This window comes from Lepidochelys olivacea (genome assembly GCF_965140295.1).
Source record: "Lepidochelys olivacea isolate rLepOli2 genome assembly, chromosome: 10".
NCBI lineage: Eukaryota > Metazoa > Chordata > Testudines > Cheloniidae > Lepidochelys > Lepidochelys olivacea.
Window position 1 is genome coordinate 38818227 of NC_140420.1, and position 23378 is coordinate 38841604.

General features: G+C 46.1%; 1 protein-coding gene across 9 annotated transcripts in view; it reads left to right on the forward strand.

Annotated features, from left to right (window-relative positions):
• Positions 1 to 23378, forward strand: part of MAPK8IP3 (mitogen-activated protein kinase 8 interacting protein 3) — a 156264-nt gene that overhangs the window by 22726 nt on the left and 110160 nt on the right. For all 9 annotated transcript variants that reach the window (XM_084641154.1, XM_084641155.1, XM_084641152.1 and 6 more), the window contains exon 2: positions 22238 to 22358. In XM_084641154.1, the coding sequence (XP_084497280.1) occupies positions 22238 to 22358 (121 nt within the window). The remainder of the gene's footprint in view (positions 1 to 22237; positions 22359 to 23378) is intronic.

Sequence of the window (23378 nt, forward strand, 5' to 3'; positions counted from 1 at the left end):
CAGTGGCACTCCAGTTCCACGTAGCACCCTGGGGGGAACCCGTCACATCTGGTAGTTTCTAATACTGTCAGGAGGGTTGGTTTCACTGCATAGTTAAATTTTTTGGCATCAAATCCTGTCTTGGAAGATCTTTTGGTTAGGGAGGCATCTCCAAGCCTAGTCTGTTCATCAGATTGGGGTTTTGGAAGAGAGAAGTAGACGGGGATGAAGTGGATTGCACCAGAGCCCCCTTGTAAACTCTAGTGATTATTTAAATGCATGTTCCCAATCACCCCAAAACAGCTTTGCATTTTACAGTGAAATCCAAAACCATTAACTGAATTTAACAGATTTAAATTGCAAATACTTAAAACAAAATATTAAAAAATCACTTCTTCCTTTATTTACCTGCTGGGTGCAGGTTTTTGTATTTTCTTTTCAAGAGTGGAGAGTATATCTGTTTAAGTGAGTGCAGGGAATGTTATATTATGTGCTTTATATTATGTGTGTTAGCTGTCACAGCAGAAACAGTAAGTAGGTCTGAATTTCCTCTGGCTGATGTAAATCGAAGTAACTCCATGGAAGTTAATGGAGTAAAAACTATGAGAGAAGAGAATTAGTCCCTAAATCTTGTTCTTATCTTGCAAGGTAAGTGAAAAAGGAAACTGATGTTCATATATTTTGTTGAAAAAGTGTATACAGTTCAGCATTTAAATATGCCTATTTTGTTAATGGCTTGTTAATTTTTGTAAAGCTGTGTAGTTCACCTTTGAACAAGCAGCTGCATCAGTTTTAGTCAATGGAGCATTCTGAATGCTCATAAAGAGAGAAGCACATTTTCCCCTGCATCAGCTGTTAATAGCAGTTGAAATGGAAATTGTCTCTAAAGCCAGCCTCCTGCTGGTGGCCTCACACAGCTGAAAAATGGCATGATTTGGGTGTTCTCTTTCTGATTGTTAAAGGAAGAAGATGAAAATTAAGTGCCTGGTGCTGGTGTCTCAGATATCATGATTTGGCTGTACAAGAACCACACTGAGAGGCTGAGCAATGCTGATTTGAATTCCAAATACTATACAGTAGACATCTACCTGGTGAAAAATTAATTTATGTTATGACCCCTAAATCGTGAACCCAGGTCTGTAGGATTCATGGAGTAGCCTCACCCCAAACCTCCACTTGGCAACCTGCTGACAATCACTTACCTGGGATATATGAAGCCCAGCCCCAATGTGAGGCTTCATCCCTGAGGTCCAATTTCCGAAGTCCCAGAATGGCTGACAGACCTGCTGGCTCTACTTAAACCAGCAGCAGGAACAGTAAGCTGTCTGAACTGGGCTCCACCCTGCTCTGGACTGTGTGCCTTGTGCTTCCTGTCCCTGCTCTCCCAGTTTGATTTCCTGGCATCTGAGCTGTGGTTTCTGACCTCCAGCTTGGCTCCTTCCTCTGACTCTCTGGTATCCTGACTCTGGTTTCTGATCTCCAGTTTGTCTGCTGCTTCTAGCCTCCTGGTATCTTCACCCAGCCAACCCTTGACTACTGTCTCATGACTGCTGACTCTGACTCCAGCTACTAGGTCTGGCTACGCATGACCTGGCTATGACACTACGTGTGACATTAATGTTGAGTGAAATAAGTACGGCTTCTTGTTAAGGGAACGGAACAGCCTTTCATCTTAAAAAAATAAATAAAATACAAATCTCACTCATGTAGGTCTGATTGTGGGTTTGGGTTGGAATAGCTGATGGCAGTACGTTGCTCTGGACTATGTTTATCTCTTGACCTCTCTTTTTCCAGTTAAAACATTGTCAGCCTAACTTCCTGCAGGGCCAGCCTTATCAGCAACTGCTTGTCTAGGGCTTAGACATCAAATAGAATCATAGAATCATAGAATATCAGGGTTGGAAGGGACCCCAGAAGGTCATCTAGTCCAACCCCCTGCTCGAAGCAGGACCAATTCCCAGTTAAATCATCCCAGCCAGGGCTTTGTCAAGCCTGACCTTAAAAACCTCTAAGGAAGGAGATTCTACCACCTCCCTAGGTAACGCATTCCAGTGTTTCACCACCCTCTTAGTGAAAAAGTTTTTCCTAATATCCAATCTAAACCTCCCCCACTGCAACTTGAGACCATTACTCCTCGTTCTGTCATCTGCTACCATTGAGAACAGTCTAGAGCCATCCTCTTTGGAACCCCCTTTCAGGTAGTTGAAAGCAGCTATCAAATCCCCCCTCATTCTTCTCTTCTGCAGGCTAAACAATCCCAGCTCCCTCAGCCTCTCCTCATAACTCATGTGTTCCAGTCCCCTAATCATTTTTGTTGCCCTTCGCTGGACTCTCTCCAATTTATCCACATCCTTCTTGAAGTGTGGGGCCCAAAACTGGACACAGTACTCCAGATGAGGCCTCACCAATGTCGAATAGAGGGGAACGATCACGTCCCTCGATCTGCTCGCTATGCCCCTACTTATACATCCCAAAATGCCATTGGCCTTCTTGGCAACAAGGGCACACTGCTGACTCATATCCAGCTTCTCGTCCACTGTCACCCCTAGGTCCTTTTCTGCAGAACTGCTGCCTAGCCATTCGGTCCCTAGTCTGTAGCTGTGCATTGGGTTCTTCCGTCCTAAGTGCAGGACCCTGCACTTATCCTTATTGAACCTCATCAGATTCCTTTTGGCCCAATCTTCCAATTGGTCTAGGTCCTTCTGTATCCTATCCCTCCCCTCCAGCGTATCTACCACTCCTCCCAGTTTAGTATCATCCGCAAATTTGCTGAGAGTGCAATCCACACCATCCTCCAGATCATTTATGAAGATATTGAATAAAACCGGCCCCAGGACCGACCCTTGGGGCACTCCACTTGATACCGGCTGCCAACTAGACCTGGAGCCATTGATCACTACCCGTTGAGCCCGACAATTTAGCCAAATAGTCTGAGGAGAACCAGACTGCCAGCATGAAAGCAAAGTTTTCCTCTCCTCTTCTTCAATTAACAGTTTTCATGTTGCAGTGACTTCCCTAGGAAAACCACATGGGGTATGACTTGCACTCCCTTCAGAGTTCCAAACTGACTTTATATCACCCAACAAGGGTCACTGTTAGATCTTACTCCTCTCCTCTTCTCGTGAACTGCTAGTGCCTCTTCCACAGTGCTTCCATCTCCCAGCACCATATCAAGAAAGAAGCAGTGACTGAGATTCAACCTCTAATACTCCATGTATGGTAAAATACTATCTTACCACCCCTGTGCCAGCTTCAGATTGAGGCTGTATTGTAATATTTCCCCATATGTGTAACTCCAGAGACTCTACTTGATTTATTGTTGGTGTGATATGATGGTTTATGACTGTATGTGACTATATTTATTCAGTGTCTTTCCGTGGCAGATGCCAGCAAAGGAAAGACACTGCATAAAGGAAAGATGCCAGTGGGCCAAATTACAGGTGCCTTGTAAACACTTTTACAGGGAAAGTTATTTTTTGCCTTAATATGATTTTGTGCCAGATATTTTTTCCCTTTAAAGCTTCTGTTGAGTGAGTCATTGCTGATTACTGCATTCTAATCCTGGATTATTACAAACCGGTTATATTGTTGAAATCTGGGGATAGAATCCAGTAGGAAGAAAACAATGACTAATTTTCTATACAATAATTTCATACTCCAGTAGGGTGTGCATTGATTTTACATGTGTGATTGGCAGTTTACAAGAACTCCTGTTCCTGGAACTCCTCATATTTTTGTAAAACAAAATATTCATATTGGTAGTCTAGGCCTCAAATATGACTGACTATAACTAAGGCTAAGATTTTGTCATAGTTTTATTTTTAATAAAAGTCACAGAAACAAAAATTCACAGAAGCCGTGACCTGTCCGTGACTTTTGCTGCTGCAGCTCCATGGTTTCCCGCCACTGTGGTGGCTGGGAGCTGTGGGGTTCCCCCTCTGCCCACAGCAGCTGGAAGCTGCAGGGTGTCCGTATTTCCCAAAGAGAGAATGGGATACCCCCAGCCGCTTGCCTGAGGCCCCTCTTCCCCCCACGAGGCTGTTGCCCACCACTGGAACCCTGAGTAGGGACCCCTCAGCAGTCTGTCACCTGTCACTGGAACCTTGCCAGGGTCCTGTGGACTGCCAGCTCCAGAGTCCTGCAGCCCCTCGAGCTGAAGCAGAGAATGTTACGGAGTTCCCTGGAAGTCATAGATTCCATGACTTCCATGATCTCCATGACATAAACATAGCCTTAACTATAACTCTTGTATACACTGGTGAGAAATATCCTGTAGAGCCTGTTTTATATATGTAACCTCACTTAGGGGGTTGTATGAGTGCAGATGGATAAGGCATGGCCCATTGTGTGTAGTGTGTTGCGTTTTGAAACAACTGTAATCTGTGGTTTGAGTGTGTGTGCATTTTTTGTGGGACCAATTTAAAATATTAATAAATAAAAATAACTCCATTAGTTCCCCTGGTGTTTATTTCTGCTTGTATCAGGGATGTTGATGCTTGGAAAAGGAAGTAAACAAACATGTTATATTAGTTTCAGGTCTATTAGAAATGCAAACACTAAATTTAAAGTGTTTACCATGTAGAGAAGGGCACAATTGACAGGGAACGTTTACTGAAGCTTTTAAGAGAGCATGGAACAATTTCAAAGAAAATTTAGACTGGAAAAAATGACTGGACACTGCCTGGCAGTAATATTATGTTTACAGTATGTTTTATAATTCAGACCTACATGCTGACCTCTTTTTTTTTTTGGTATAACAGTGTTAATCAGTCAAAAATCCTTTCTTTTAGGGAAAGTGAGTTTTATTAACAAGTGCTGTTTTTAAAACTGAAATCCCTGTTCTCTAGAACTGTGTATAGTATTTGTTTTTCTTTTCTTTACTCTTTTTTTGAACTACTTTCAAGCTCTCGTTATCAAGATTCTTTTTAATAGGTCTGTCAGTGAAGAATGAATAGATTGGTTTAAGCATCAATACAATTGTTATACCCTTTATCCCCTCCCCTTTTTCTTTTCTTTTCTTTTCTTTTTCTTTTCTTTTCTTTTCTCTTTTCACCTACTCAGCTGATAAAGCTGCAATCTCCTAAAGTTGCTGAGGCTTGTGTTCTAATATGGTTTCTTATGTTGAAGTGTTAGGAAGAAACCAGATATTTGCCCCAATCCTGCTAACACTTACTTACATGCTTAATTCTACTGCTGTGAGAAGCCCCATTTGAAAGCAGTAAAGTTGAGCACATGCATGTTTCTGAGATCAGGACTATTATCTTTCTAGTATTCACTTAAATGTGTCTAGAGCCCTGCTTAAACAGTGTGCCTTGAACTGTTTTTTTAGAAGTCTTAAAAAAACCCAACTACTACTAAAGGTTGTTTTTTGGCTTCCCATTAATGTTTGTAAGAGCCTTGTCAGTAAGGGGGAGAAACTGAGCAAGCAGCTGATCCAAAGCCCATTGAAGTCACTGGATGTTGGATTAGTTCCTAAGGCCCCATTTGTGCAATTGGATTCATGTGAGTGCGCCCTTCTGCTCTTATGCATGAAGCCTATGTATGCCTCATTTTCCTCTGTACTTATCATTGCTATCCAGTGGGGCAAAAGGGTTAAGTCTGCTCTTGAAGTGGAGCAGGAGATGAGGTGTGTATGTTGGAAGTTACTTACTGTCTGGGTTGAATGAATGAGTCGTGAAAGAACGGGTTGAAACTGACCCAGCTCAGCAGAAGATCCAGAACGACCATGAGACCCCCAATGACTGAACAATGGACACACAAACAGCAGGAAACCCCAGCAGGTGCAATATGTGAACTCAGCTGGAGAATAAAGGAGAAGAGTGTTGAGCGGCTGGAATCAGGACTGCCCAGTGAAGAGACAGCTCATCTTTGGCTGGCAAAGAGAGAGCCAGAATAGGGGTGCCAATTGGCTGGGTGGGAGCGGCCCTCCTCCCCCCCGGGTTTCATATAGGAGGTGTGCAAGGTCCCAGGTGGAGCTCTTAACTACAGCCAGCAATTAGTGTGAAATATGAGGGTGTGTCATCACTAGCAATGTGAAGCATGACAGCGCTTTAACGTGGCTGTGTAGTCATGGCACCAGCGCTTGGAGAGCGCTCTCCCAGCGCTCTGAAAAACCCACCTCCCCGAGGGGAGTAGCTAAAAGTGCTGGGAGCACGGCTGGTGCACTGTCTACACTGCCACTTTACAGCGCAGAAACTTGCAGCGCTCAGGGAGGTGTTTTTTTCACATTCCTGAGTGATATAGTTGCAGCGCTGTAAAGTGGCAGTGTAGACAAGGCCTAAGTTCTGCAGAGGAGAGGTGCCCCTGGGGCAGGGAGTCAGTATTTTGTTTACAAACTGAGGCAGGGTCATTAAGATAAGAAAAGGCTAATGATTAAATTAAAGATCTGGAGGTCTAGCCTGTAAAACAGGAATCCGCTGGTGGGGGGGAGGAGTTTTAGAGTGAAGGCAGGGAACTGAGGCCCTGTCTACACTGGCAAGTTTCTGTGCAATAAAGCAGCTTTCTGCGCTGTAAGTTCTGAGGTGTACACACTGCCAAGCCACTTTGTGTGCAGAAACTGCGCCGTTGTAGTGCTTTAAAAAACCCACCCCGACGAGAGGCGTAGAGCTTTCTGTGCTGGGGGTGCAGCGCTCTGGTGCCAGTGTAGACACCATGGCGATTACAGCTCTGTGATTGGCCTCCGGGAGGTGTCCCACAATGCCTGTTCTCACCTCTCTGGCCATCGGTTTGAGTTCTACTGCCCTGGCCACAGGTGACCAACTGTCATCCCTACACCATAAATTCCTTCAGAAATTTGAAAGTCCCCTTCCTGTTTGCTTGGTTATGCATGCGGTGGTCTCAGCACATCTTTCCAGGTGGCCATGCCTGCTTCACGCACCAGGTGATCCCCCACTTGGAGCAACACCGAGCTGCTGGACCTCATCAGCATTTTGGGGAGAGGAGGCTGTCCAGTCCCAGCTGCGCTCCAGCCATAGGAATTATGATACCTACTGACAGATTTCACAATGCATGACAGAAAGGGGCCATGACTGGAACACATTGTAGTGCAGGGTCAAAGTGAAGGATCTGCGGATCGCCTACCACAAGTTGCAGGAGGCAAACCGCCGCTCCAGTGCTGCACCCACGAGCTGCCGGATCTACGAAGAGCTGGACACGCTATTCGGTAGCGACCCCACCTCCACTGTGAAGACCAACGTGGTATACTTTGGTGGCTCGCGTGCCAGTTGAGAGTGGACTGAGCCAGGAGGAGAACATCTTGGATGAGGATGTGGCAGGGAGGGGGACCCAGAGGCAGAGGATGACTCAGAGGCCAGAGATGCGTGTAGCCAGGAGCTCTTTTCTACCCTGGAGGAGGCTAGCCAGTCACAGCAGTCGGAGATTGGCAAAGTGCAAACGGGAGAGGAGGCCCCTGGTAAGTGGATCTGATTTTGGAAGTTGCTGAAATGAGTTGTTGGGGGCAGGAGGGCTGCAGAAAGCAGGTTTGTCTCCCACCACATGCCTAGTCTGAGTGGCAGAATAGGCTGTTGATTGACTCCCTCACTTCATGGGAATCTCACTCTGAGATCTTCAGGGAACTCTCTTGGAGATACTGGGCAATCTGCTGCTGCAGGTTCTTTGGCAGAGCTGCTTTGTTTCTTGCCCCATTAATGGTAACTTTCCTGTGCCGTCAGGGCAGAGTGCGGGGGCATTGTTGCACACAGGCAAGCCACATAGGGGCCAGGGCAGAAGCCGCAGGCGTGGAGAAGACCTTCCCTTGATTCCCTGCTCACCCTCGGCAGCGAGATATCTTCCATAATGATCAGATCCTGTGGAAAGTGTGGGGACAGGAATGATTATCAGGCCCCCCCTACAGTGCTGGACTCCCCCAAGAGCCATGTGCCCAGGGTACAGCAGGGTCCAGGAAGAGTGGTTTACCCTGCCCTTGTGGCTGCTCACTATTTTGGGGGTCTTGTGGCTCATGTGTGCTTGCCATGGGTCAGCAAGCTAGTGACAGGTGTGTGAGTACTGACTGTGTTTTAAACCACTGAATCAGTGTTGTCTGTGTTGCAAACAATACTGCTTCTGTAAAATGTTGCATTTAAACTTCACAGAGATGACCTTGGGAGCCCAGCCTCCCTCTTTGTTATCGGCAGCTGAACGGCCGCACAGAATTAGAAAGCAGTCTGGAGTAGCCAGCTTCCACAGTGCGATCACCACACACTTCTCCAATGGCAGGTCAGCTCTCATTCTTGTGTCTTTGTACTGTAGGGCTGGGGTGAACTCATCACACAGTCCCATGAATGTGGCTTTCCTCATCCGAAAGGTCTGCAGCCACTGCTCGTCATCCCAGATGTGCATGACGATGTGATCCCACCACTCAGTGCTTGTTTCCCGAGTCCAAAAGCGGTGTTCCACTATGGTCAGCATCTCTGTGAATGCCACAAGCAATCTCGTGTCGTAGCTACTACGCGTGGCGAGATCAGTGTCGCACTCCTCTTGCCTTTGTAGTTTAAGGAATAACTCCACTGCCATTCCTGACGTGTTAGAGTGAGCAGCATACTGGTCAACAGTTCAGGATCCATTCCTGCAGCCCGAAGAGGCAGTACACAAACCATTGAAAGATGGCGCCAAATGCGGACGGAAGCACAGGGATTGCTGGGATGCGAAGCAATGCATCATGGGTCATTGGACAGGATTCAGGATGCCCTGTGACCCGCTCCACCTTCCCACAACTCTTAGCGGCAGAAGAGAAAGAGATGCTCTGTGGGATAGCTGCCCAGAGAGCACCGCTCCGAATACCACTGCAAGTGCCGCAAGTGTGAACACGTTATTGCGCAGGTAGCTGACAGTGTGAACACACAACTGTGGTTTCCCTTCAGTGCTCTCTGAGTGGCGCTGTAACTGACGGTACTATAACTTTGCCAGTATAGACATGCCCAAAGAAAAAAATACAGCCAAGCCCTCTGAGCCAAGGTTACATTCAGAAAAGGGGGAGATTTGGAGGTGTAGGTGAAAAGAAGGGGTCAAAACCAGGGGAAGGGCTAGCAATGGTATAGAGAAGTTCCCGTTCTACCTGTAGCACTTATGTGGCCCCATTACCATAGTATCTGAGTGCCTCACAGGGTCTAACCTATTTCTCCTCATAGCCCCTCGGTGAGGTAGAGCAGCACTGTTCTCCCCATTGTACAGATGGGGCACTGAGGTACAGAGATACTAAAGGCCTGATTTTCAAAGGTATTTAGGCACTTAGTGGGATTTCAAAAACACCTAGAAGGTTAGGTGCTTTGTAAACCCCACTAGATACCTAGCTGCATCTTTGGATGCCTAAAAACCTTTGAAACTCTGTCCCTAAGGCACTGGCCTGAGGTCATACAGAAAGTCCATGGTAGGGGTGGGGGGTTGAGAGTAGAACCCAGGTCTTTCAGGGCTAGCTCCCCATCCAGCAGACCAGCCTATCTCTCTGCTGCATGCTGGGAAAAAAAAAAAAAGAGGCCTCTGATTGATAGGAACAAAACCAAGGCAGCCAGTTCTCTGAGACTCCAGGAAACTGTCCTAGGAAGTTGGGATGGATGTCACGGTTGACAGCATGAAAAGCAGCACAGAGGTCAGGAAAGATGGAAAATGAGAGTCTGACTCATTTAGCATGTGCAAAGTCGTCTAGCCAAGCGATGGCATCTTCAGTGGCATGATGCAGTTCTTCTAGGCCACCGCGGAACTTCGTCGTCAGGCATTCATCGACACTGAGCGTCATCGCCTGTGCTGCACCAGAGCTGCACAAAGCGCTGTCATGAAGTCCCCAGCGATACTGGTTGGCTGCACAGAGACCTTGCCTGGTCCAGAACCTGCTCAACAGGGACCATGAGTCAGATGAGGAGATCACTTAACTCCTAAGGGGTGGCAGATGCTGCCCCATGCTGGGTTGTAGAGCAATGGCTGCTGTGCAATTTTACATTTTAACTGAAAACCATTTTGTCGTTTTTTGTTCTAAGTCTGAGGAAAGGAAGGAATCAGAAAGTGTCGTCGTATAAGTATCAGACATATTTATGCCTCAAATTCTTAGGGTTTCAACTGTATCCAAGCCAATTCCAGAACAAGGAACAGAAACTGCATCCACAGAGTCCATAAAGTCGATGATTATTGTCATGATTTGTATTATTCACTGGGCATCATCTGTGGTGCTCAGCACTATTCAAAATATGCCAGAAAATGTAGTCCCTGAGTCAATGTCTACAAAATGTGTAGCCCTGGATAAGATGGCTCAGATATTTAAGTATGAAGTATATAGTTATTAAGTACATGTTAATATCTATGAGGGGAGGCACTGATAGCAATAGAAGTTTTACTGGATTAAGGACTAGAAGATTTGAAGATTTTGATCTTCAGCTTTCTTTCTAGAGGAAGCACTGCCCAGAGCTCCTGTGCCTGTTTGTTTTTCTTTTCTGTGTGCAGTGGCCCTGATATACCTCAGAAGTCTGGGTTTTTTTTCCCCTCCACGTTAAAATATAGAATTTTCTTGGTTTAAATATTTAATATTCTCCTGTGAGAACTGCAAGTCAATCACTGTAGTGTTTAAGACCCTTCTGGAAAGTAACTAGCCTTTAAACAAAAGTAAAAGCAGTGTTGGTAACTGTCTCATGATTTTGTCATGAGCCTCATGATAATTGTTTTCCTTAAAGCCCCAGCTCCTGGGGTCAAGTGGATATGTGATAATTTCAGCCTTCATTCTTAAAGAAAAATGAAATTTCTAGCCCTTGTGGCTGTAGGGAGAGCTTCAAAATGTGCGCCCTAACAGCTCTAAAAAGCAGAAGGCAAACTGATGATTTTAAAGCCAATCTCATGATTTTTGGTGAGCCTGATTCATGATTTTTGAACATTTGGGATTAGCAATACTGTGAAAGTGACTTGAAAGTGTCAGTTTCACTCCTGTTTTAAGGTTAGTTTCTAGTCTATTACTTGTAGTGAGATAACACACCCAGAGCCCCAAACAGAAACCACAGTAAGGAATTTTCTTTACTGGGAAAGGCTACAGTTGTAAATACTCTCCTCCCCCAGCCTGCTTGAGTTGTCTGTTTTTCAACCGCTCTCTGTGGACCTGGGATCTTACTCCCTCTCAGCCATTCAGACTCCATGATGCACAGAGTGAGACCTCAGGTGAGGTAGCCTCTGGAGCAGGGGCAGGCAAACATTTTTGGCCTGAGGGCCACATCGGGTTTCTGAAATTGTATGGAGGGCCGGTTAGGGGAGGCTGTGCCTCCCCAAACAGCCAGGCATGGCCTGTCCCCCACCCCCTATCTGACCCACCTCTGCTTCTCACCCCCTGACGGTCCCCCCGGGACTCCTTCCCCATCCAACCCTCCCTCCCCCCGGAACTAATCCCCCCTCCCCCCCGACCCACTCCCTGTCCCTGACCACCCCCAGACCTCCTGCCCCTGACTGCCCCCTGCCGCCCCATCCAACCCCTCCTCTCATTCCTGACTGCCCCCCCTGGAATCCCTGCCCCATCAAACCACCCCTTCTCCCTGTCCCTTGGCTGCCCCGACCCCTATCCACACCCCTGCCCCCTGACCACCAGCCTGAACTCCCCTGCCCTCTATCTAACCCCCCCGCTCCCTGCCCCCTTACCGCGCTGCCTGGAGCACCAGTGGCTGGCGGTGCTACAGCTGCCCCACCCAGAGCAGGCAGCTGCGCCACACGGCTGGAGCCAGCCACGCTACCGTGCAGTACAGAGCACTGGGTCAGGCTATGGCTCTGCAGCTGCACTGCTGCCCGGAGCATTGCGCCAGCGGCACAGTGAGCTGAGGCTGCAGGGGAGGGGGAACAGCAGGGGAGGGGCTGGACTAGCCTCCCAGGCCAGGAGCTCAGGGGCCGGGCAGGAGGGTCCCGCGGGTTGGATGTGGCCCATGGGCTGTAGTTTGCCCACTTCTGCTCTGGAGTATCATCATCAAAAAAGCTATTTCAGAGCCTGGCAGGAAAAGCAGCCTTTCAGAGACTGAGTGGGCCAAATTCTGCCACCAGTTACCTGTAGCAGGACAGAGTGCAAACTTTGCGTAAGGCATGTATATGATGCTTTCATCCCCTATGGATATTAATTACAATCTTAATCTTAAATTGAGTTGTCTCTATTGTTTCATTCCTAAATACAGTAGGAAGCTGTTAAGTACTTAGTGTACAAAGAAAAATATAAACGGTGAGTTGCCAGTTTCTTGTTTCTGTGATTGCTCAGAGATTGCAAAATGCACATGTCTGAATAAAGTGACATAGCCAAGTGCCAGCCTTTCATTAAATATTTTAAAAGAATTAGCATTTTAATCATTCTCCTTGAATTAAACCAAAACATTGGGGATAAGCCAGTTAATCCTATTAAAAGTGACCTGCAAAATGGGAATAACATTGGTGTTGTGTCCTCTATTGCTTCCTTGTAGAGGACCCAGAAGGCTCTGAAATACTTTTTAAAAAATCTCTTTGATGGTTTTTTAACATTAAAAATGTAGGTCCTGTCTAGTTTTGGGAGACTACCTGATGGCGGGAGAGCTAGTAAAATGAGGACATCTCAACAGTCAAGCAATTGACAGTTGAGCAAGTGAGAGGAGAAGGGGATTTAGTCAGACTGTATAAAACTTTGTTTCTTGTTTGTCTTTGTTTTAAACTACTTAATTTTGTCTGATTGACATTTTGGAGAAAAGAAGCCTTTGTTAAAAATTCAGAGCCCACCATACAACCTCTGAGACACCCAGAAAGTCCTCCAGGAAAACCATGGACAGCAGCGTTTGCATTCCTAATGTTTCTAAAGTAGAAAACCCATCATGGAAGGGAAAAAACAAAAGCAAAACAGACCTAATAACAGCAGCCCAAACAAACAAACAGAACTTTTTAAAAAACAATCAGTCCAAAACTTCTCAAGCTCCTTTGTGTATCACAAAGTTAAGGGGGGGACGGGGACACAAGCCCAATTTAAAAAAAACTTTAGCAGGTCCCTGAGTGCAGGAAAAAACTAGATGTGGCTAAGAGATTCTATGTAAAGTTCAGTTTGTAACGAGTCACTTTTTATATGTCTAATTAACTAGGCAATTACAGGGATGGTCTAGCACATTGGTTCCCAAACTGGGGGGTGCACTCCCCTGGGGGGCTGTGAAGAAATTCCAAGGGGGGTGCGAGGCTGCCTGGCCCTTGAGCTCCTGGCCGGGGAGGCTAATCCCCGGCCCCTCCTGTCCTGTCCACCCTCCCCTGTAGCTACGTGGCAGGCAGCAGGGCTTGCCCCTGCCCATCTCCCAGGCTTTCCAATAAGCCTGTCCTGCTGCTCTGAGCTGCCTGGTAAGGGGGTGGGGGTTGGATAAGGGGCAGGAGGTCCGGGGGGCGGGCAGTCAGGGGACAGGGAGCGGTTGGATGGGGCGGAGATTCTGGGGGGCGGTCAGGAGACAGGGAGCAGGGGGGGTTGAATGGGGAGTGGGGTCCCAGGAGGGCGGGGACAAGGAGCAGGGGGGGTTGGATGATGGTAAAGAAGAGGTGGGGGGTGTGAGGGTTTATCGAAAATTAAAAAGGGGGCGTGATGCTGAAAAGTTTTGGAACCACTGGTCTAGCATGAGAAATGATGTGATTTATAGAGAGACGATCCAGTTCACAGACACCATGATGGTTACAATGTTGTTGCTGAGCCCACTAAAAGTAACAGAAAATGTGCAAGGGACTCTTACAGAGCACATTGCAGGGGAAGTAGACTCTACAGAATAGTGTCTATATAGCTGTATATTTAAAAAAAAAAACCACCCTCAAACAAGTGTAGTGCAACTGAACATTAATTTCCTGGAGTTCCCTGGAGATCCTTGACAATAGGCCTGGTTACCACTTATCACTGTCGGAATGATGGTGTGAGTCTGCTGAACTAAAAAGAAAAGGCATGCCATTCTGCATGGTAAGCCTAGAGAAGATGGATCAGTTATTTTGTTATGTAGACGAGAACATTCATGGTCTATTCTGTAGGGGCATGACAATATTTGAAGTTGTATGCAGTGTTGTAGCCATGTCAGTCCCAGGATATTAGAGGCACAAGACAATGATAAAAGACAAAAATACCACATCACCAGTGCGTGAACACTTTTCACAGAGGTCAGACACAGAGTGATCGTTATCCATCCATATCCTCAAAGGAAATCTGCACAACACTTTCAAAAGAAAAGCCTGGGAACTTAAATACATAACTTTGCTAATCACTAAACATCATGGTCTGAATAGAGACACTGGATTTATGGCTTATTGCAACAAGCTGTAACCCACTAACAACTCCTCCTGCTCACCTTCCTTCCATTCTTCTCTATGATTGGAGGGGTATAAACGGGCCACATTACCTTGAAAGGTCCCTTGGAATACGTGTAGCCACTCGTGCTAAACAATCTGTCCCCCCTTGTATTTAGCTGTAACACTCTGAGTATCTTTCCCAGGCCTGAAGAAGAGCTCCTTGTAAACTGGAAAGCTTGTTTCTGTCACCAACAGAAGCTGGTCCAATAAAATATTACCTCACCCACCTTGTCTCACTATTTTAAATTGTCAGTGCTTGCCACCTGTAGGTGCAATGTTGTTTATGCCAGCGTGCAGAGGAAGTGGAATAGAAAAGAACCATAGAATATCAGGGTTGGAAGGGACCTCAGGAGGTCATCTAGCCCAACCCCCTGCTCAAAGCAGGACCAGTCCCCAACTAAATCATCCCAGCCAGGGCTTTGTCAAGCCTGACCTTAAAAAACTTCAAAGGAAGGAGATTCCACCACCTCCCTAGGTAACCCATTCCAGTGCTTCACCACCCTCCTAGTGAAATAGTGTTTCCTAATATCCAACCTAAACCTCCCCCACTGCAACTTGAGACCATTACTCGTTCTGTCATCTGGTACCACTGAGAACAGTCTAGATCCATCCTCTTTGGAACCCCCTTTCAGGTAGTTGAAAGTAGCTATCAAATCCCCCTCATTCTTCTCTTCCACAGACTAAACAATCCCAGTTCCCTCAGCCTCTCCTCATAAGTCATGTGTTCCAGTCCCCTAATAATTTTTGTTGCCCCCTGCTGGACTCTTTCCAATTTTTCCACATCCTTCTTGTAGTGTGGGGCCCAAAACTGGACACAATACTCCAGATGAGGCCTTACCAATGCCGAATAAAGGGGAATGATCACGTCCCTCTGTCTGCTGGCAATGCTCCTACTTATACAGCCCAAAATGCCGTTAGCCTTCTTGGCAACAAAGGTACACTGTTGACCATATCCAGCATTTCATCCACTGTAACCCCTAGGTTCTTTACTGCAGAACTTCTGCCTAGCTGCTCGGTCCCTAATCTGTAGCAGTGCATGGGATTCTTCCGTCCTAAGTGCAGGACTCTGCACTTGTCCTTGTTGAACCTCATCAGATTTCCTCTAATTTGTCTAGGTCCCTCTGTATCCTATCCCTACCTTCCAGCATATCTACCACTCCTCCCAGTTTAGTGTCATCTGCAAACTTGCTGAGGGTGCAATTCACGCCATCCTCCAGATCGTTAACGAAGATATTGAACAAACCGGCCCCAGGACTGACTCTTGGGGCACTCTGCTTGATACCGGCTGCCAACTAGACATGGAGCCATTGATCACTACCAGTTGAGCCCAACAATTTAGCCAGCTTTCTATCCACCTTATAGTCCATTCATCCAGCCCATACTTCTTTAACTTGCTGGCAAGAATACTGTGGGAGACCATATCAAAAGCTTTGTTAAAGTCAAGGAATAACACATCCACTGCTTTTCCCTCATCCACAGAGCCAGTTATCTTGTCATAGAGGGCAGTTAGGTTAGTCAGGCATAACTTGCCCTTGGTGAATCCATGCCGACTGTTCCTGATCACTTTCCTCTCCTCTAAGTGCTTCAGAATTGATTCCTTGAGGATCTGCTCCATGATTTTTCCAGGGATTGAGGTGAGGCTGACTGGCCTGTAGTTCCCCAGATCCTCCTCCTTCCCTTTTTTAAAGATGGGCACTACATTAGCTTTTTTCCAGTCATCCGGGACCTCCCCCAATCGCCATGAGTTTTCAAAGATGGCTCTGCAATCACATCAGCCAACTCCTTTAGCACCCTCGGATGCAGCGCATCTGGCCCCATGGACTTGTGCTTGTCCAGCTTCTCTAAATAATCCTGAACCACTTCTTTCTCCACAGAGGACTGGTCACCTCCTCCCCATGCTGGGCTGCCGAGTGCAGTAGTGTGGGAGCTGATCTTGTTCGTGAAGACAGAGGCAAAAAAAAGCATTGAGTACGTTAGCTTTTTCCACATCCTCTGTCACTAGGTTGCCTCCCTCATTCAGTAAGGGGCCCATACTTTCCTTGACTTTCTTCTTGTTGCTAACATACCTGAAGAAACCCTTCTTGTTACTCTTAACATCCCTTGCTAACTGCAACTCCAAGTGTTATTTGACAGGAGGACAGGACAAGGAGTAATGGTCTCAAGTTGCAGTGGGGGAGGTTTAGGTTGGATATTAGGGAAAACTTTTTCACTAGGAGGGTGGTGAAACACTGGAATGCGTTGCCTAGGGAGGTGGTGGAATCTCCTTCCTTAGAAGTTTTTAAGGTCAGGCTTGACAAAGCCCTGGCTGGGATGATTTAATTGGGGATGGGTCCTGCTTTTGAGCAGGGCGTTGGACTAGATGACCTCCTGAGGTCCCTTCCAACCCTGATATTCTATGATTCTATGATTTATCCTTGTTGAACCTTATCAAATTTCTTTTGGCCCAATCCTCCAATTTGTCTAGGTCCCTCTGTATCCTATCCCTCTGTATCCTATCCCTGTATCTACCACTCCTCCTAGTTTAGTATCATCCGCAAATTTGCTGAGAGTGCAATCCACACCATCCTCCAGATCATTTATGAAGATATTGAAGAAAACCAGCCCCAGGACCGACCCCTGGGGCACTCCACTTGATACCGGTTGCCAACTAGACTTGGAGCCATTGATCACTACCCGTTGAGCCCGACAATCTAGCCAACTTTCTACCCACCTTGTAGTACATTCATCCAGCCCATACTTCTTTAACTTTCTGACAAGAATACTGTGGGAGACCATGTCAAAAGCTTTGCTAAAGTCAAGAAACAATACATCCACTGCTTTCCCTTCATCCACAGAACCAGTAATCTCATCATAGAAGGCGATTAGATTAGTCAGGCATGACCTTCCCTTGGTGAATCCATGCTGGCTGTTCCTGATCACTTTCCTCTCATGTAAACAATCCATACAAACAGCCCTGGATAGAGTGTATCAAGAATTAGGGCTAGTGCCAGCATGGATCCACTGCATTTGGAGCTAAATTTAATGTCTGTTCCATTCAAACCCTTATGTGTATCTCAGTGGTAATTTTACAGTGAGCACTTAACAGAACTCTTAACGTGAAATAAGGTATTTTTCTGCTGTATTTCATTATCTTATTTTGTATTTGGGAACATGCAATCAGAAGAATCTTTTTCAGTTCTACATTCTATTCAATAAGCTACGCTGCTATTTCTGCTGTCACTACAGTGTTGTTACTTCTAAGATGAGGTATGGGAGCTGAGTAAACTCTAGTCTTTCTCCTCTCTTTAAGAGCTACCTACCTAGCTTTGTCTGCTCCTGTCTGCAAGTTCAGAAGTTGTTCCCTTTCCACATTCAGCTTCCCCACCTGCCTCACCTGTCCTTCCAGCTGCTTCTTCCTCAAGGAGTCATTCTTGAAGTCTTTATCAGGAAGTCCTCCACCTCTGGATGTTGCTGTTGCTCTGAGCTAACCATCCACTGCTGTAGAGCCCTGCACAGGACCATTTTTCAAAATCCCGCTCCCACATTGTTTCTTGCATTTTTATCCCGCTCCCGCCTGCAAAAACCTTAGATCCCGCATATCCGCAACAGAGAGAGATTCAGCCATGCTATTAAAAAAAAGATCAGATAACACATTATATAACACATTTATATATATATATATATATATAATTTTATATACACAAACATAATTCAGACAGTTTTTACCATTAAAAGAATAAAACAAATCTTGCTTAAACCACGTAAAAATACTTTAACTCCTGTTGTAATAGACATCAAATCTCTTTCTATCCCTCACTTAAATTTAAGTATTAAAACATTTATTTAAAAAAAAAAGTGTTTTCCAGCAAATTACTGCAGTCTGTTTTTTTTCCCCACCCAATCCCGCCCACAACAAAGTACATTTCACCTGTTCCCGTATTATGGCAGGTGCTTCTGTGGGACCCTTGGGATCCCAGTCGCTGCAGGGTTCTTCATTGCTGTTTCCCCACACAAGTCAGGAGAAGGATGAGGAGGGGTAGAGAAGGAGATCAGGCTTGGAGAGGAAGCCGTTTGTGGTTTGTGCTTCCTGGCAGGGGAAGGCACACTGTCTGCATAGAAATCTTACCCAGCAATTCCCCTTGGCAACTACAGACCATCGCTGCTACATCACCCCTGCAGGCTCTTACTTAACCCAGGAAACCAAAGATGTAAAACCTCTGAGGATTTCTTTGTAACTTAAGGGTTATATTTATTTATAGTCACCTTATTATCCTCTCCTCATTCAAAGTCTACTCTCGTTTAGAAGTAATTGTAAGTGTACAACCGCAGGGATCAGAATTTATTGTCTAGAATGGAAATTAGCAACAATCAAAATTCAGCATGGCAAAAGGAGGCACCAATACTTTTGAAATCAGTCGAGTTTCATAGGCTTATGTCAGTGTTTCATTTGGACCTCAGTTTGTAGATTACAGTTCCCTATTTGCAGCTGACATTTCTGGTACAGGTCATAGAATCATAGAAGATTAGGGTTCGAAGAGACCAAAGGAGGTCATCTAGTCCAACCCCCTGCTCAAAGCAGGACCAACACCAGCTAAATTTTCCCAGCCAGGGCTTTGTCAAGCCAGGCCTTAAAAACCTCTAAGGATGGAAATTCCACCACCTCCCTCAATAACCTATTCCAGTGCTTGTGAAATACTGTTTCCTAATATCCAACCTAAACCTTCCCCACTGCAACTTGAGACCATTACTGCTTGTTCTGTCATCTGCCACCACTGAGAACAACTGAGCTCCATCCTCTTTGGAACCCCCATTCAGGTAGTTGAAGGCTGCTATCAAATCCTCCGTCACTCTTCTCTTCTGCAGACTAAACAAACCCAGTTCCCTCAGCCTCTCCTCATAAGTCATGTGCTCCAGCCCCCTAATCCTTTTTGTTTTGCTCTGGACTCTCTCCAGTTTGACCACATCCTCTCTGCAGTGGGGGGCCCAAAACTGGACACAATACTCCAGATGTGGCATCACCACTGCAGAATAGAGGGGAATAATCACTTCCCTGGATCTGCTGGCAATGTTCCTACTAATGCAGCCCAATATGCTGTTAACCTTCTTGGCAAGAAGGGCACACTGTTGACTCATATCCAGCTTCTCATCCACTGTAATCCCTAGGCCCTTTTCTGCAGAACTGCAGCCAGCCAGTCAGTCAGTCCCCAGCCTGTAGCAGTGCATGGCATTCTTCCATCCTAAGTGCAGAACTCTGCACTTGTCCTTGTTGAACCTCATCAGATTTCTTTTGGCCCAATTCTCCAATTTGTCTAGGTCACTCTGGACACTATCCCTACCTTCCAGCATATCTACCTCTCCCCCCAGCTTAGTGTCATCCGCAAACTTGCCGAGGGTACAATCCATCCCATCATCCTCTTGGGCCACTGCTGGCTGCCAACTAGACATCAAGCCATTGATCACTACCCGTTGAGCCCGATGATCTAGCCATCTTTTCTATCCACTGTGACAAAGTTCCTGCTCTACCTTGGTGGGTCTTGTGCTTATTGGTGGATTTGCTCGCCTTGGAGCTTCACGGCAGCCCTCAGCTTGGCCGTTTTTCTGAATTCACAGTCCAGGTTGTCTCCTCCTGTGTCTGACCAGGAGTTGGGAGGATTTGGGGGGAACCCAGGCCCGCCCTCTACTCCGGGTTCCAGCCCAGGGCCCTGTGGAATGCAGCTGTCTAGAGTGCCTCCTGGAACAGCTGTGCGACAGCTACAACTCCCTGGGCTACTTCCCCATGGCCTCCTCCCAACACCTTCTTTATCCTCACCATAGGACCTTCCTCCTGGTGTCTGATAATGCTTGTACACCTCAGTCCTCCAACAGTCCGCATTCTCACTCTCAGCTCCTAGTGCCTCTTGCTCCCAGCTCCTCACATGCACACCACAAACTGAAGTGAGCTCCTTTTTAAAACCCAGGTGCCCTGATTAGCCTGCCTTAATTGATTCTAGCAGCTTCTTGATTGGCTGCAGCTGTTCTAATCAGCCTGTCTTAATTGTCTCCAGAAGGTTCCTGATTGTTCTGGACCCTTCCCTGTTACCTTACCCAGGGAAAAGGGACCTACTTAGCCTGGGGCTAATATACCTGCCTTCTATTACTCTTCTATAGCCATCTGGCCTGACCCTGTCACACCACCTTATAGTCCATTCATCCAATCTAAAAATTTTTAACTTGCTGGCAAGAATACTGTGAGAGAACGTATCAAAAGCTTTACTAAAGTCAAAATATGTCATGTCCATGGCTTTCCCCATATCCACAGAGCCAGTTATCTCATCATAAAAGGCAATCAGGTTGGTCAGGGATCACTTGCCCTTCGTGAATCCATGTTGACTGTTCCTGATCACCTTCCTCTCCAAGTGCTTCAAAAAGGATTCCTTGAGGAGCTGCTCCATGATTTTTCCAGGGACTGAGGTGAGGCTGTAGTTCCCTGGCTTCTCCTTCTTCCCTTTTTTAAAGATGGGCACTATGTTTGCCTTTTTCCAGTCATCCGGGACCTCCCCCGATCGCCACAAGTTTTCAAAGATACTGGCCAATGGCTCTTCAATCACATCAGCCAAATCCCTCAGCACCCTTGGATGCATTAGATCCGGACCCATGGACTTGTGCATGTTCAGCTTTTCTAAATAGTCCTTAACCTGTTCTTTCACCACTGAGGGCTGCTCACCTCTTCCCCATACTGTGCTGCCCAGCGCAGCAGTCTGGGAGCTGACCTTGTCTATGAAGACCAAGGCAAAAAAAGCATTGAGTACTTCAGCTTTTTCCATATCATTTGTCACTAGGTTGCCTCCCCCATTCAGTAAGGGTCCCCACTTTCCCTGACCACCTTTTTGTTACTAACATACCTGTAGAAACCCTTTTTGTTACCCTTCAATTCCCTTGCTAGCTGTAACTCCAATTGTGCTTTCGCCTTCCTAATTATATCCCTGCGTGCTTGAGCAATATTTTTATACTCCTCCCTAGTCATCTGTCCAAATTTCCACTTCTTGTGAGCTTCCTTTTTGAGTTTAAGCTCCTCGAAGATTTCACTGTTAAGCCAAGCTGGTCACCTGCCATATTTGCTATTCTTTCTGCACATCGGGATGGTTTGTTTTTGCGCCCTCAATAAGGCTTCTTTAAAATACAGCCAGCTCTCCTGAACTCCTTTCCCCCTCATATTAGCCTCACAGGGGATCCTGCCCATCAGTTCCCTGAGGGAGTCAGAGTCTGCTTTTCTGAAGTCCAGGGTCCATATTCTGCGGCTCTCCTTTCTTCCTTTTGTCAGGAGCTTGAACTTGACAATCTCATGGTCTCTGCTGCCCAGGATTGCCACCCACTTCTACTTCCCCTACCAATTCTTCCCTGTTTATGAGCAGCAGGTCAAGAGGAGCACGGCCCCTACCTAGTTGGTTCCCCCAGCACTTCTGCCAGGAAGTTGTCCCCAGCATTCTCCAAAAACCTCCTGGATTGTCTGTGCACTGCTGTGTTGCTCTCCCAGCAGATGTCAGGGTGATTGAAGTCTCCCATGAGAACCAGGGCCTGTGATCTGGAAACTTCTGTTAATTGTCCAAAGAACGCGTCATCTACCTCATCCTCCTGGTCTGGTGGTCTAGAGCAGATGCCCACCATGACCTCACCCTTGTTGTTGTTGCCTCTAAACTTAACCCAAAGACTCTCAGCAGGTTTTTCTCCAGTTTCACCCTGGAGCTCTGAGCAATCATACCGCTCTCTTACATACAGTGCAACTCCTCCACCTTTTCATCCCCACGTGTCCTTCCTGAACAGCTTATACCCATCCATGTCCTCTTTTCCTGGTTGAAATACTGTAATCTGCAATACTGACTCTTAAAACGTAACCTCCTGTTTTTGTTACTTACATTCTCTCTCGGTTTCCTATTTTTGTAGGGGACAGAAAGGGAGGCAAAATGGGAAACAGTGCACTGCGTGTTTGTTTCTCATCCTGGTCTCCTTCTTTGTTTCTTTGCCTGTACAGAAGTTTATAGAGTTTGAAGATGCACTGGAACAGGAGAAGAAAGACCTGCAAATCCAGGTTGAGCATCTTGAATTTCAGACCCGGCAGCTGGAGCTGAAGGCCAAAAACTATGCAGACCAGAGTAAGTACAGTAATGCAACAAACATGCTTATATAGTTGGGCTTCCTTGGAAGCTAGGGTGTTGCTCTGAAGTTTCTTTGTTTCATGCATCATATTCAAAGCCTGGAAGTTTGACATTCATAACTCCAGTGCCAACTTTTGAGGAGCCTAAGGGGAGAAATATGTTCAACATTTAAGTTGATAGTAGCTTTATTGTTTCCATTGCATTTAGTATTATAAGAAAATATGGCCAACTGCAGCCTTTGGGGACATTATGGAGCTTCAAAAACTTTGTTTCATGCCTGTTCTGTATATCAATTATCTTACTGTCTACAGCAGCCCTTGGAATCCCACAGCTTCATACTGGAGCAAGTACTAGCTGTTTTAAACGAATTTGTATATTACATGAAGTACTATTGGATGAGACATGATAGATCGGTGGAGTGCATTTGGCAGTAGTTTGAGGGGTTCCTGTGTTATTTTGCTGAGTTTCTTTAGAACTACCTAGACTTTAGTCCTAAATCACCCCTGGTATAACTTGTCTGAAGTCACTCAAGTTACACCAGGGATTTATTTAGTCCTTTGAGACCACGATTCCAGTTTCTGCAATTTACACACGCTCCTTACATCTTTCAGATTATAACATTTTATAAAATATCAGGCAAATCCCTTGTCAAGGTTCCTTCCCCACTCTGAACTCTAGGGTACAGATGTGGGGACCTGCATGAAAACCTCCTAAGCTTACTTTTACCAGCTTAGGTTAAAACTTCCCCAAGGTACAACTATTTTACCCTTGGACTTCCACTGTCACCACCAAACTTTATCTGGGTTCCTGAAAAAACGTAGTTTGGAAACGTCTTTCCCCCCAAAATCCTCCCAACCCTTGCACACCACTTCCTGGGGAAGGTTTGGTAAAAATCCTCACCAATTTGCATAGGTGACCACAGACCCAAACCCTTGGATCTTAGAACAATGAAAAAGCATTCAGTTTCCTTACAAGAAGACTTTTAATAGAAGTGAAAAAGAATCATCTCTGTAAAAG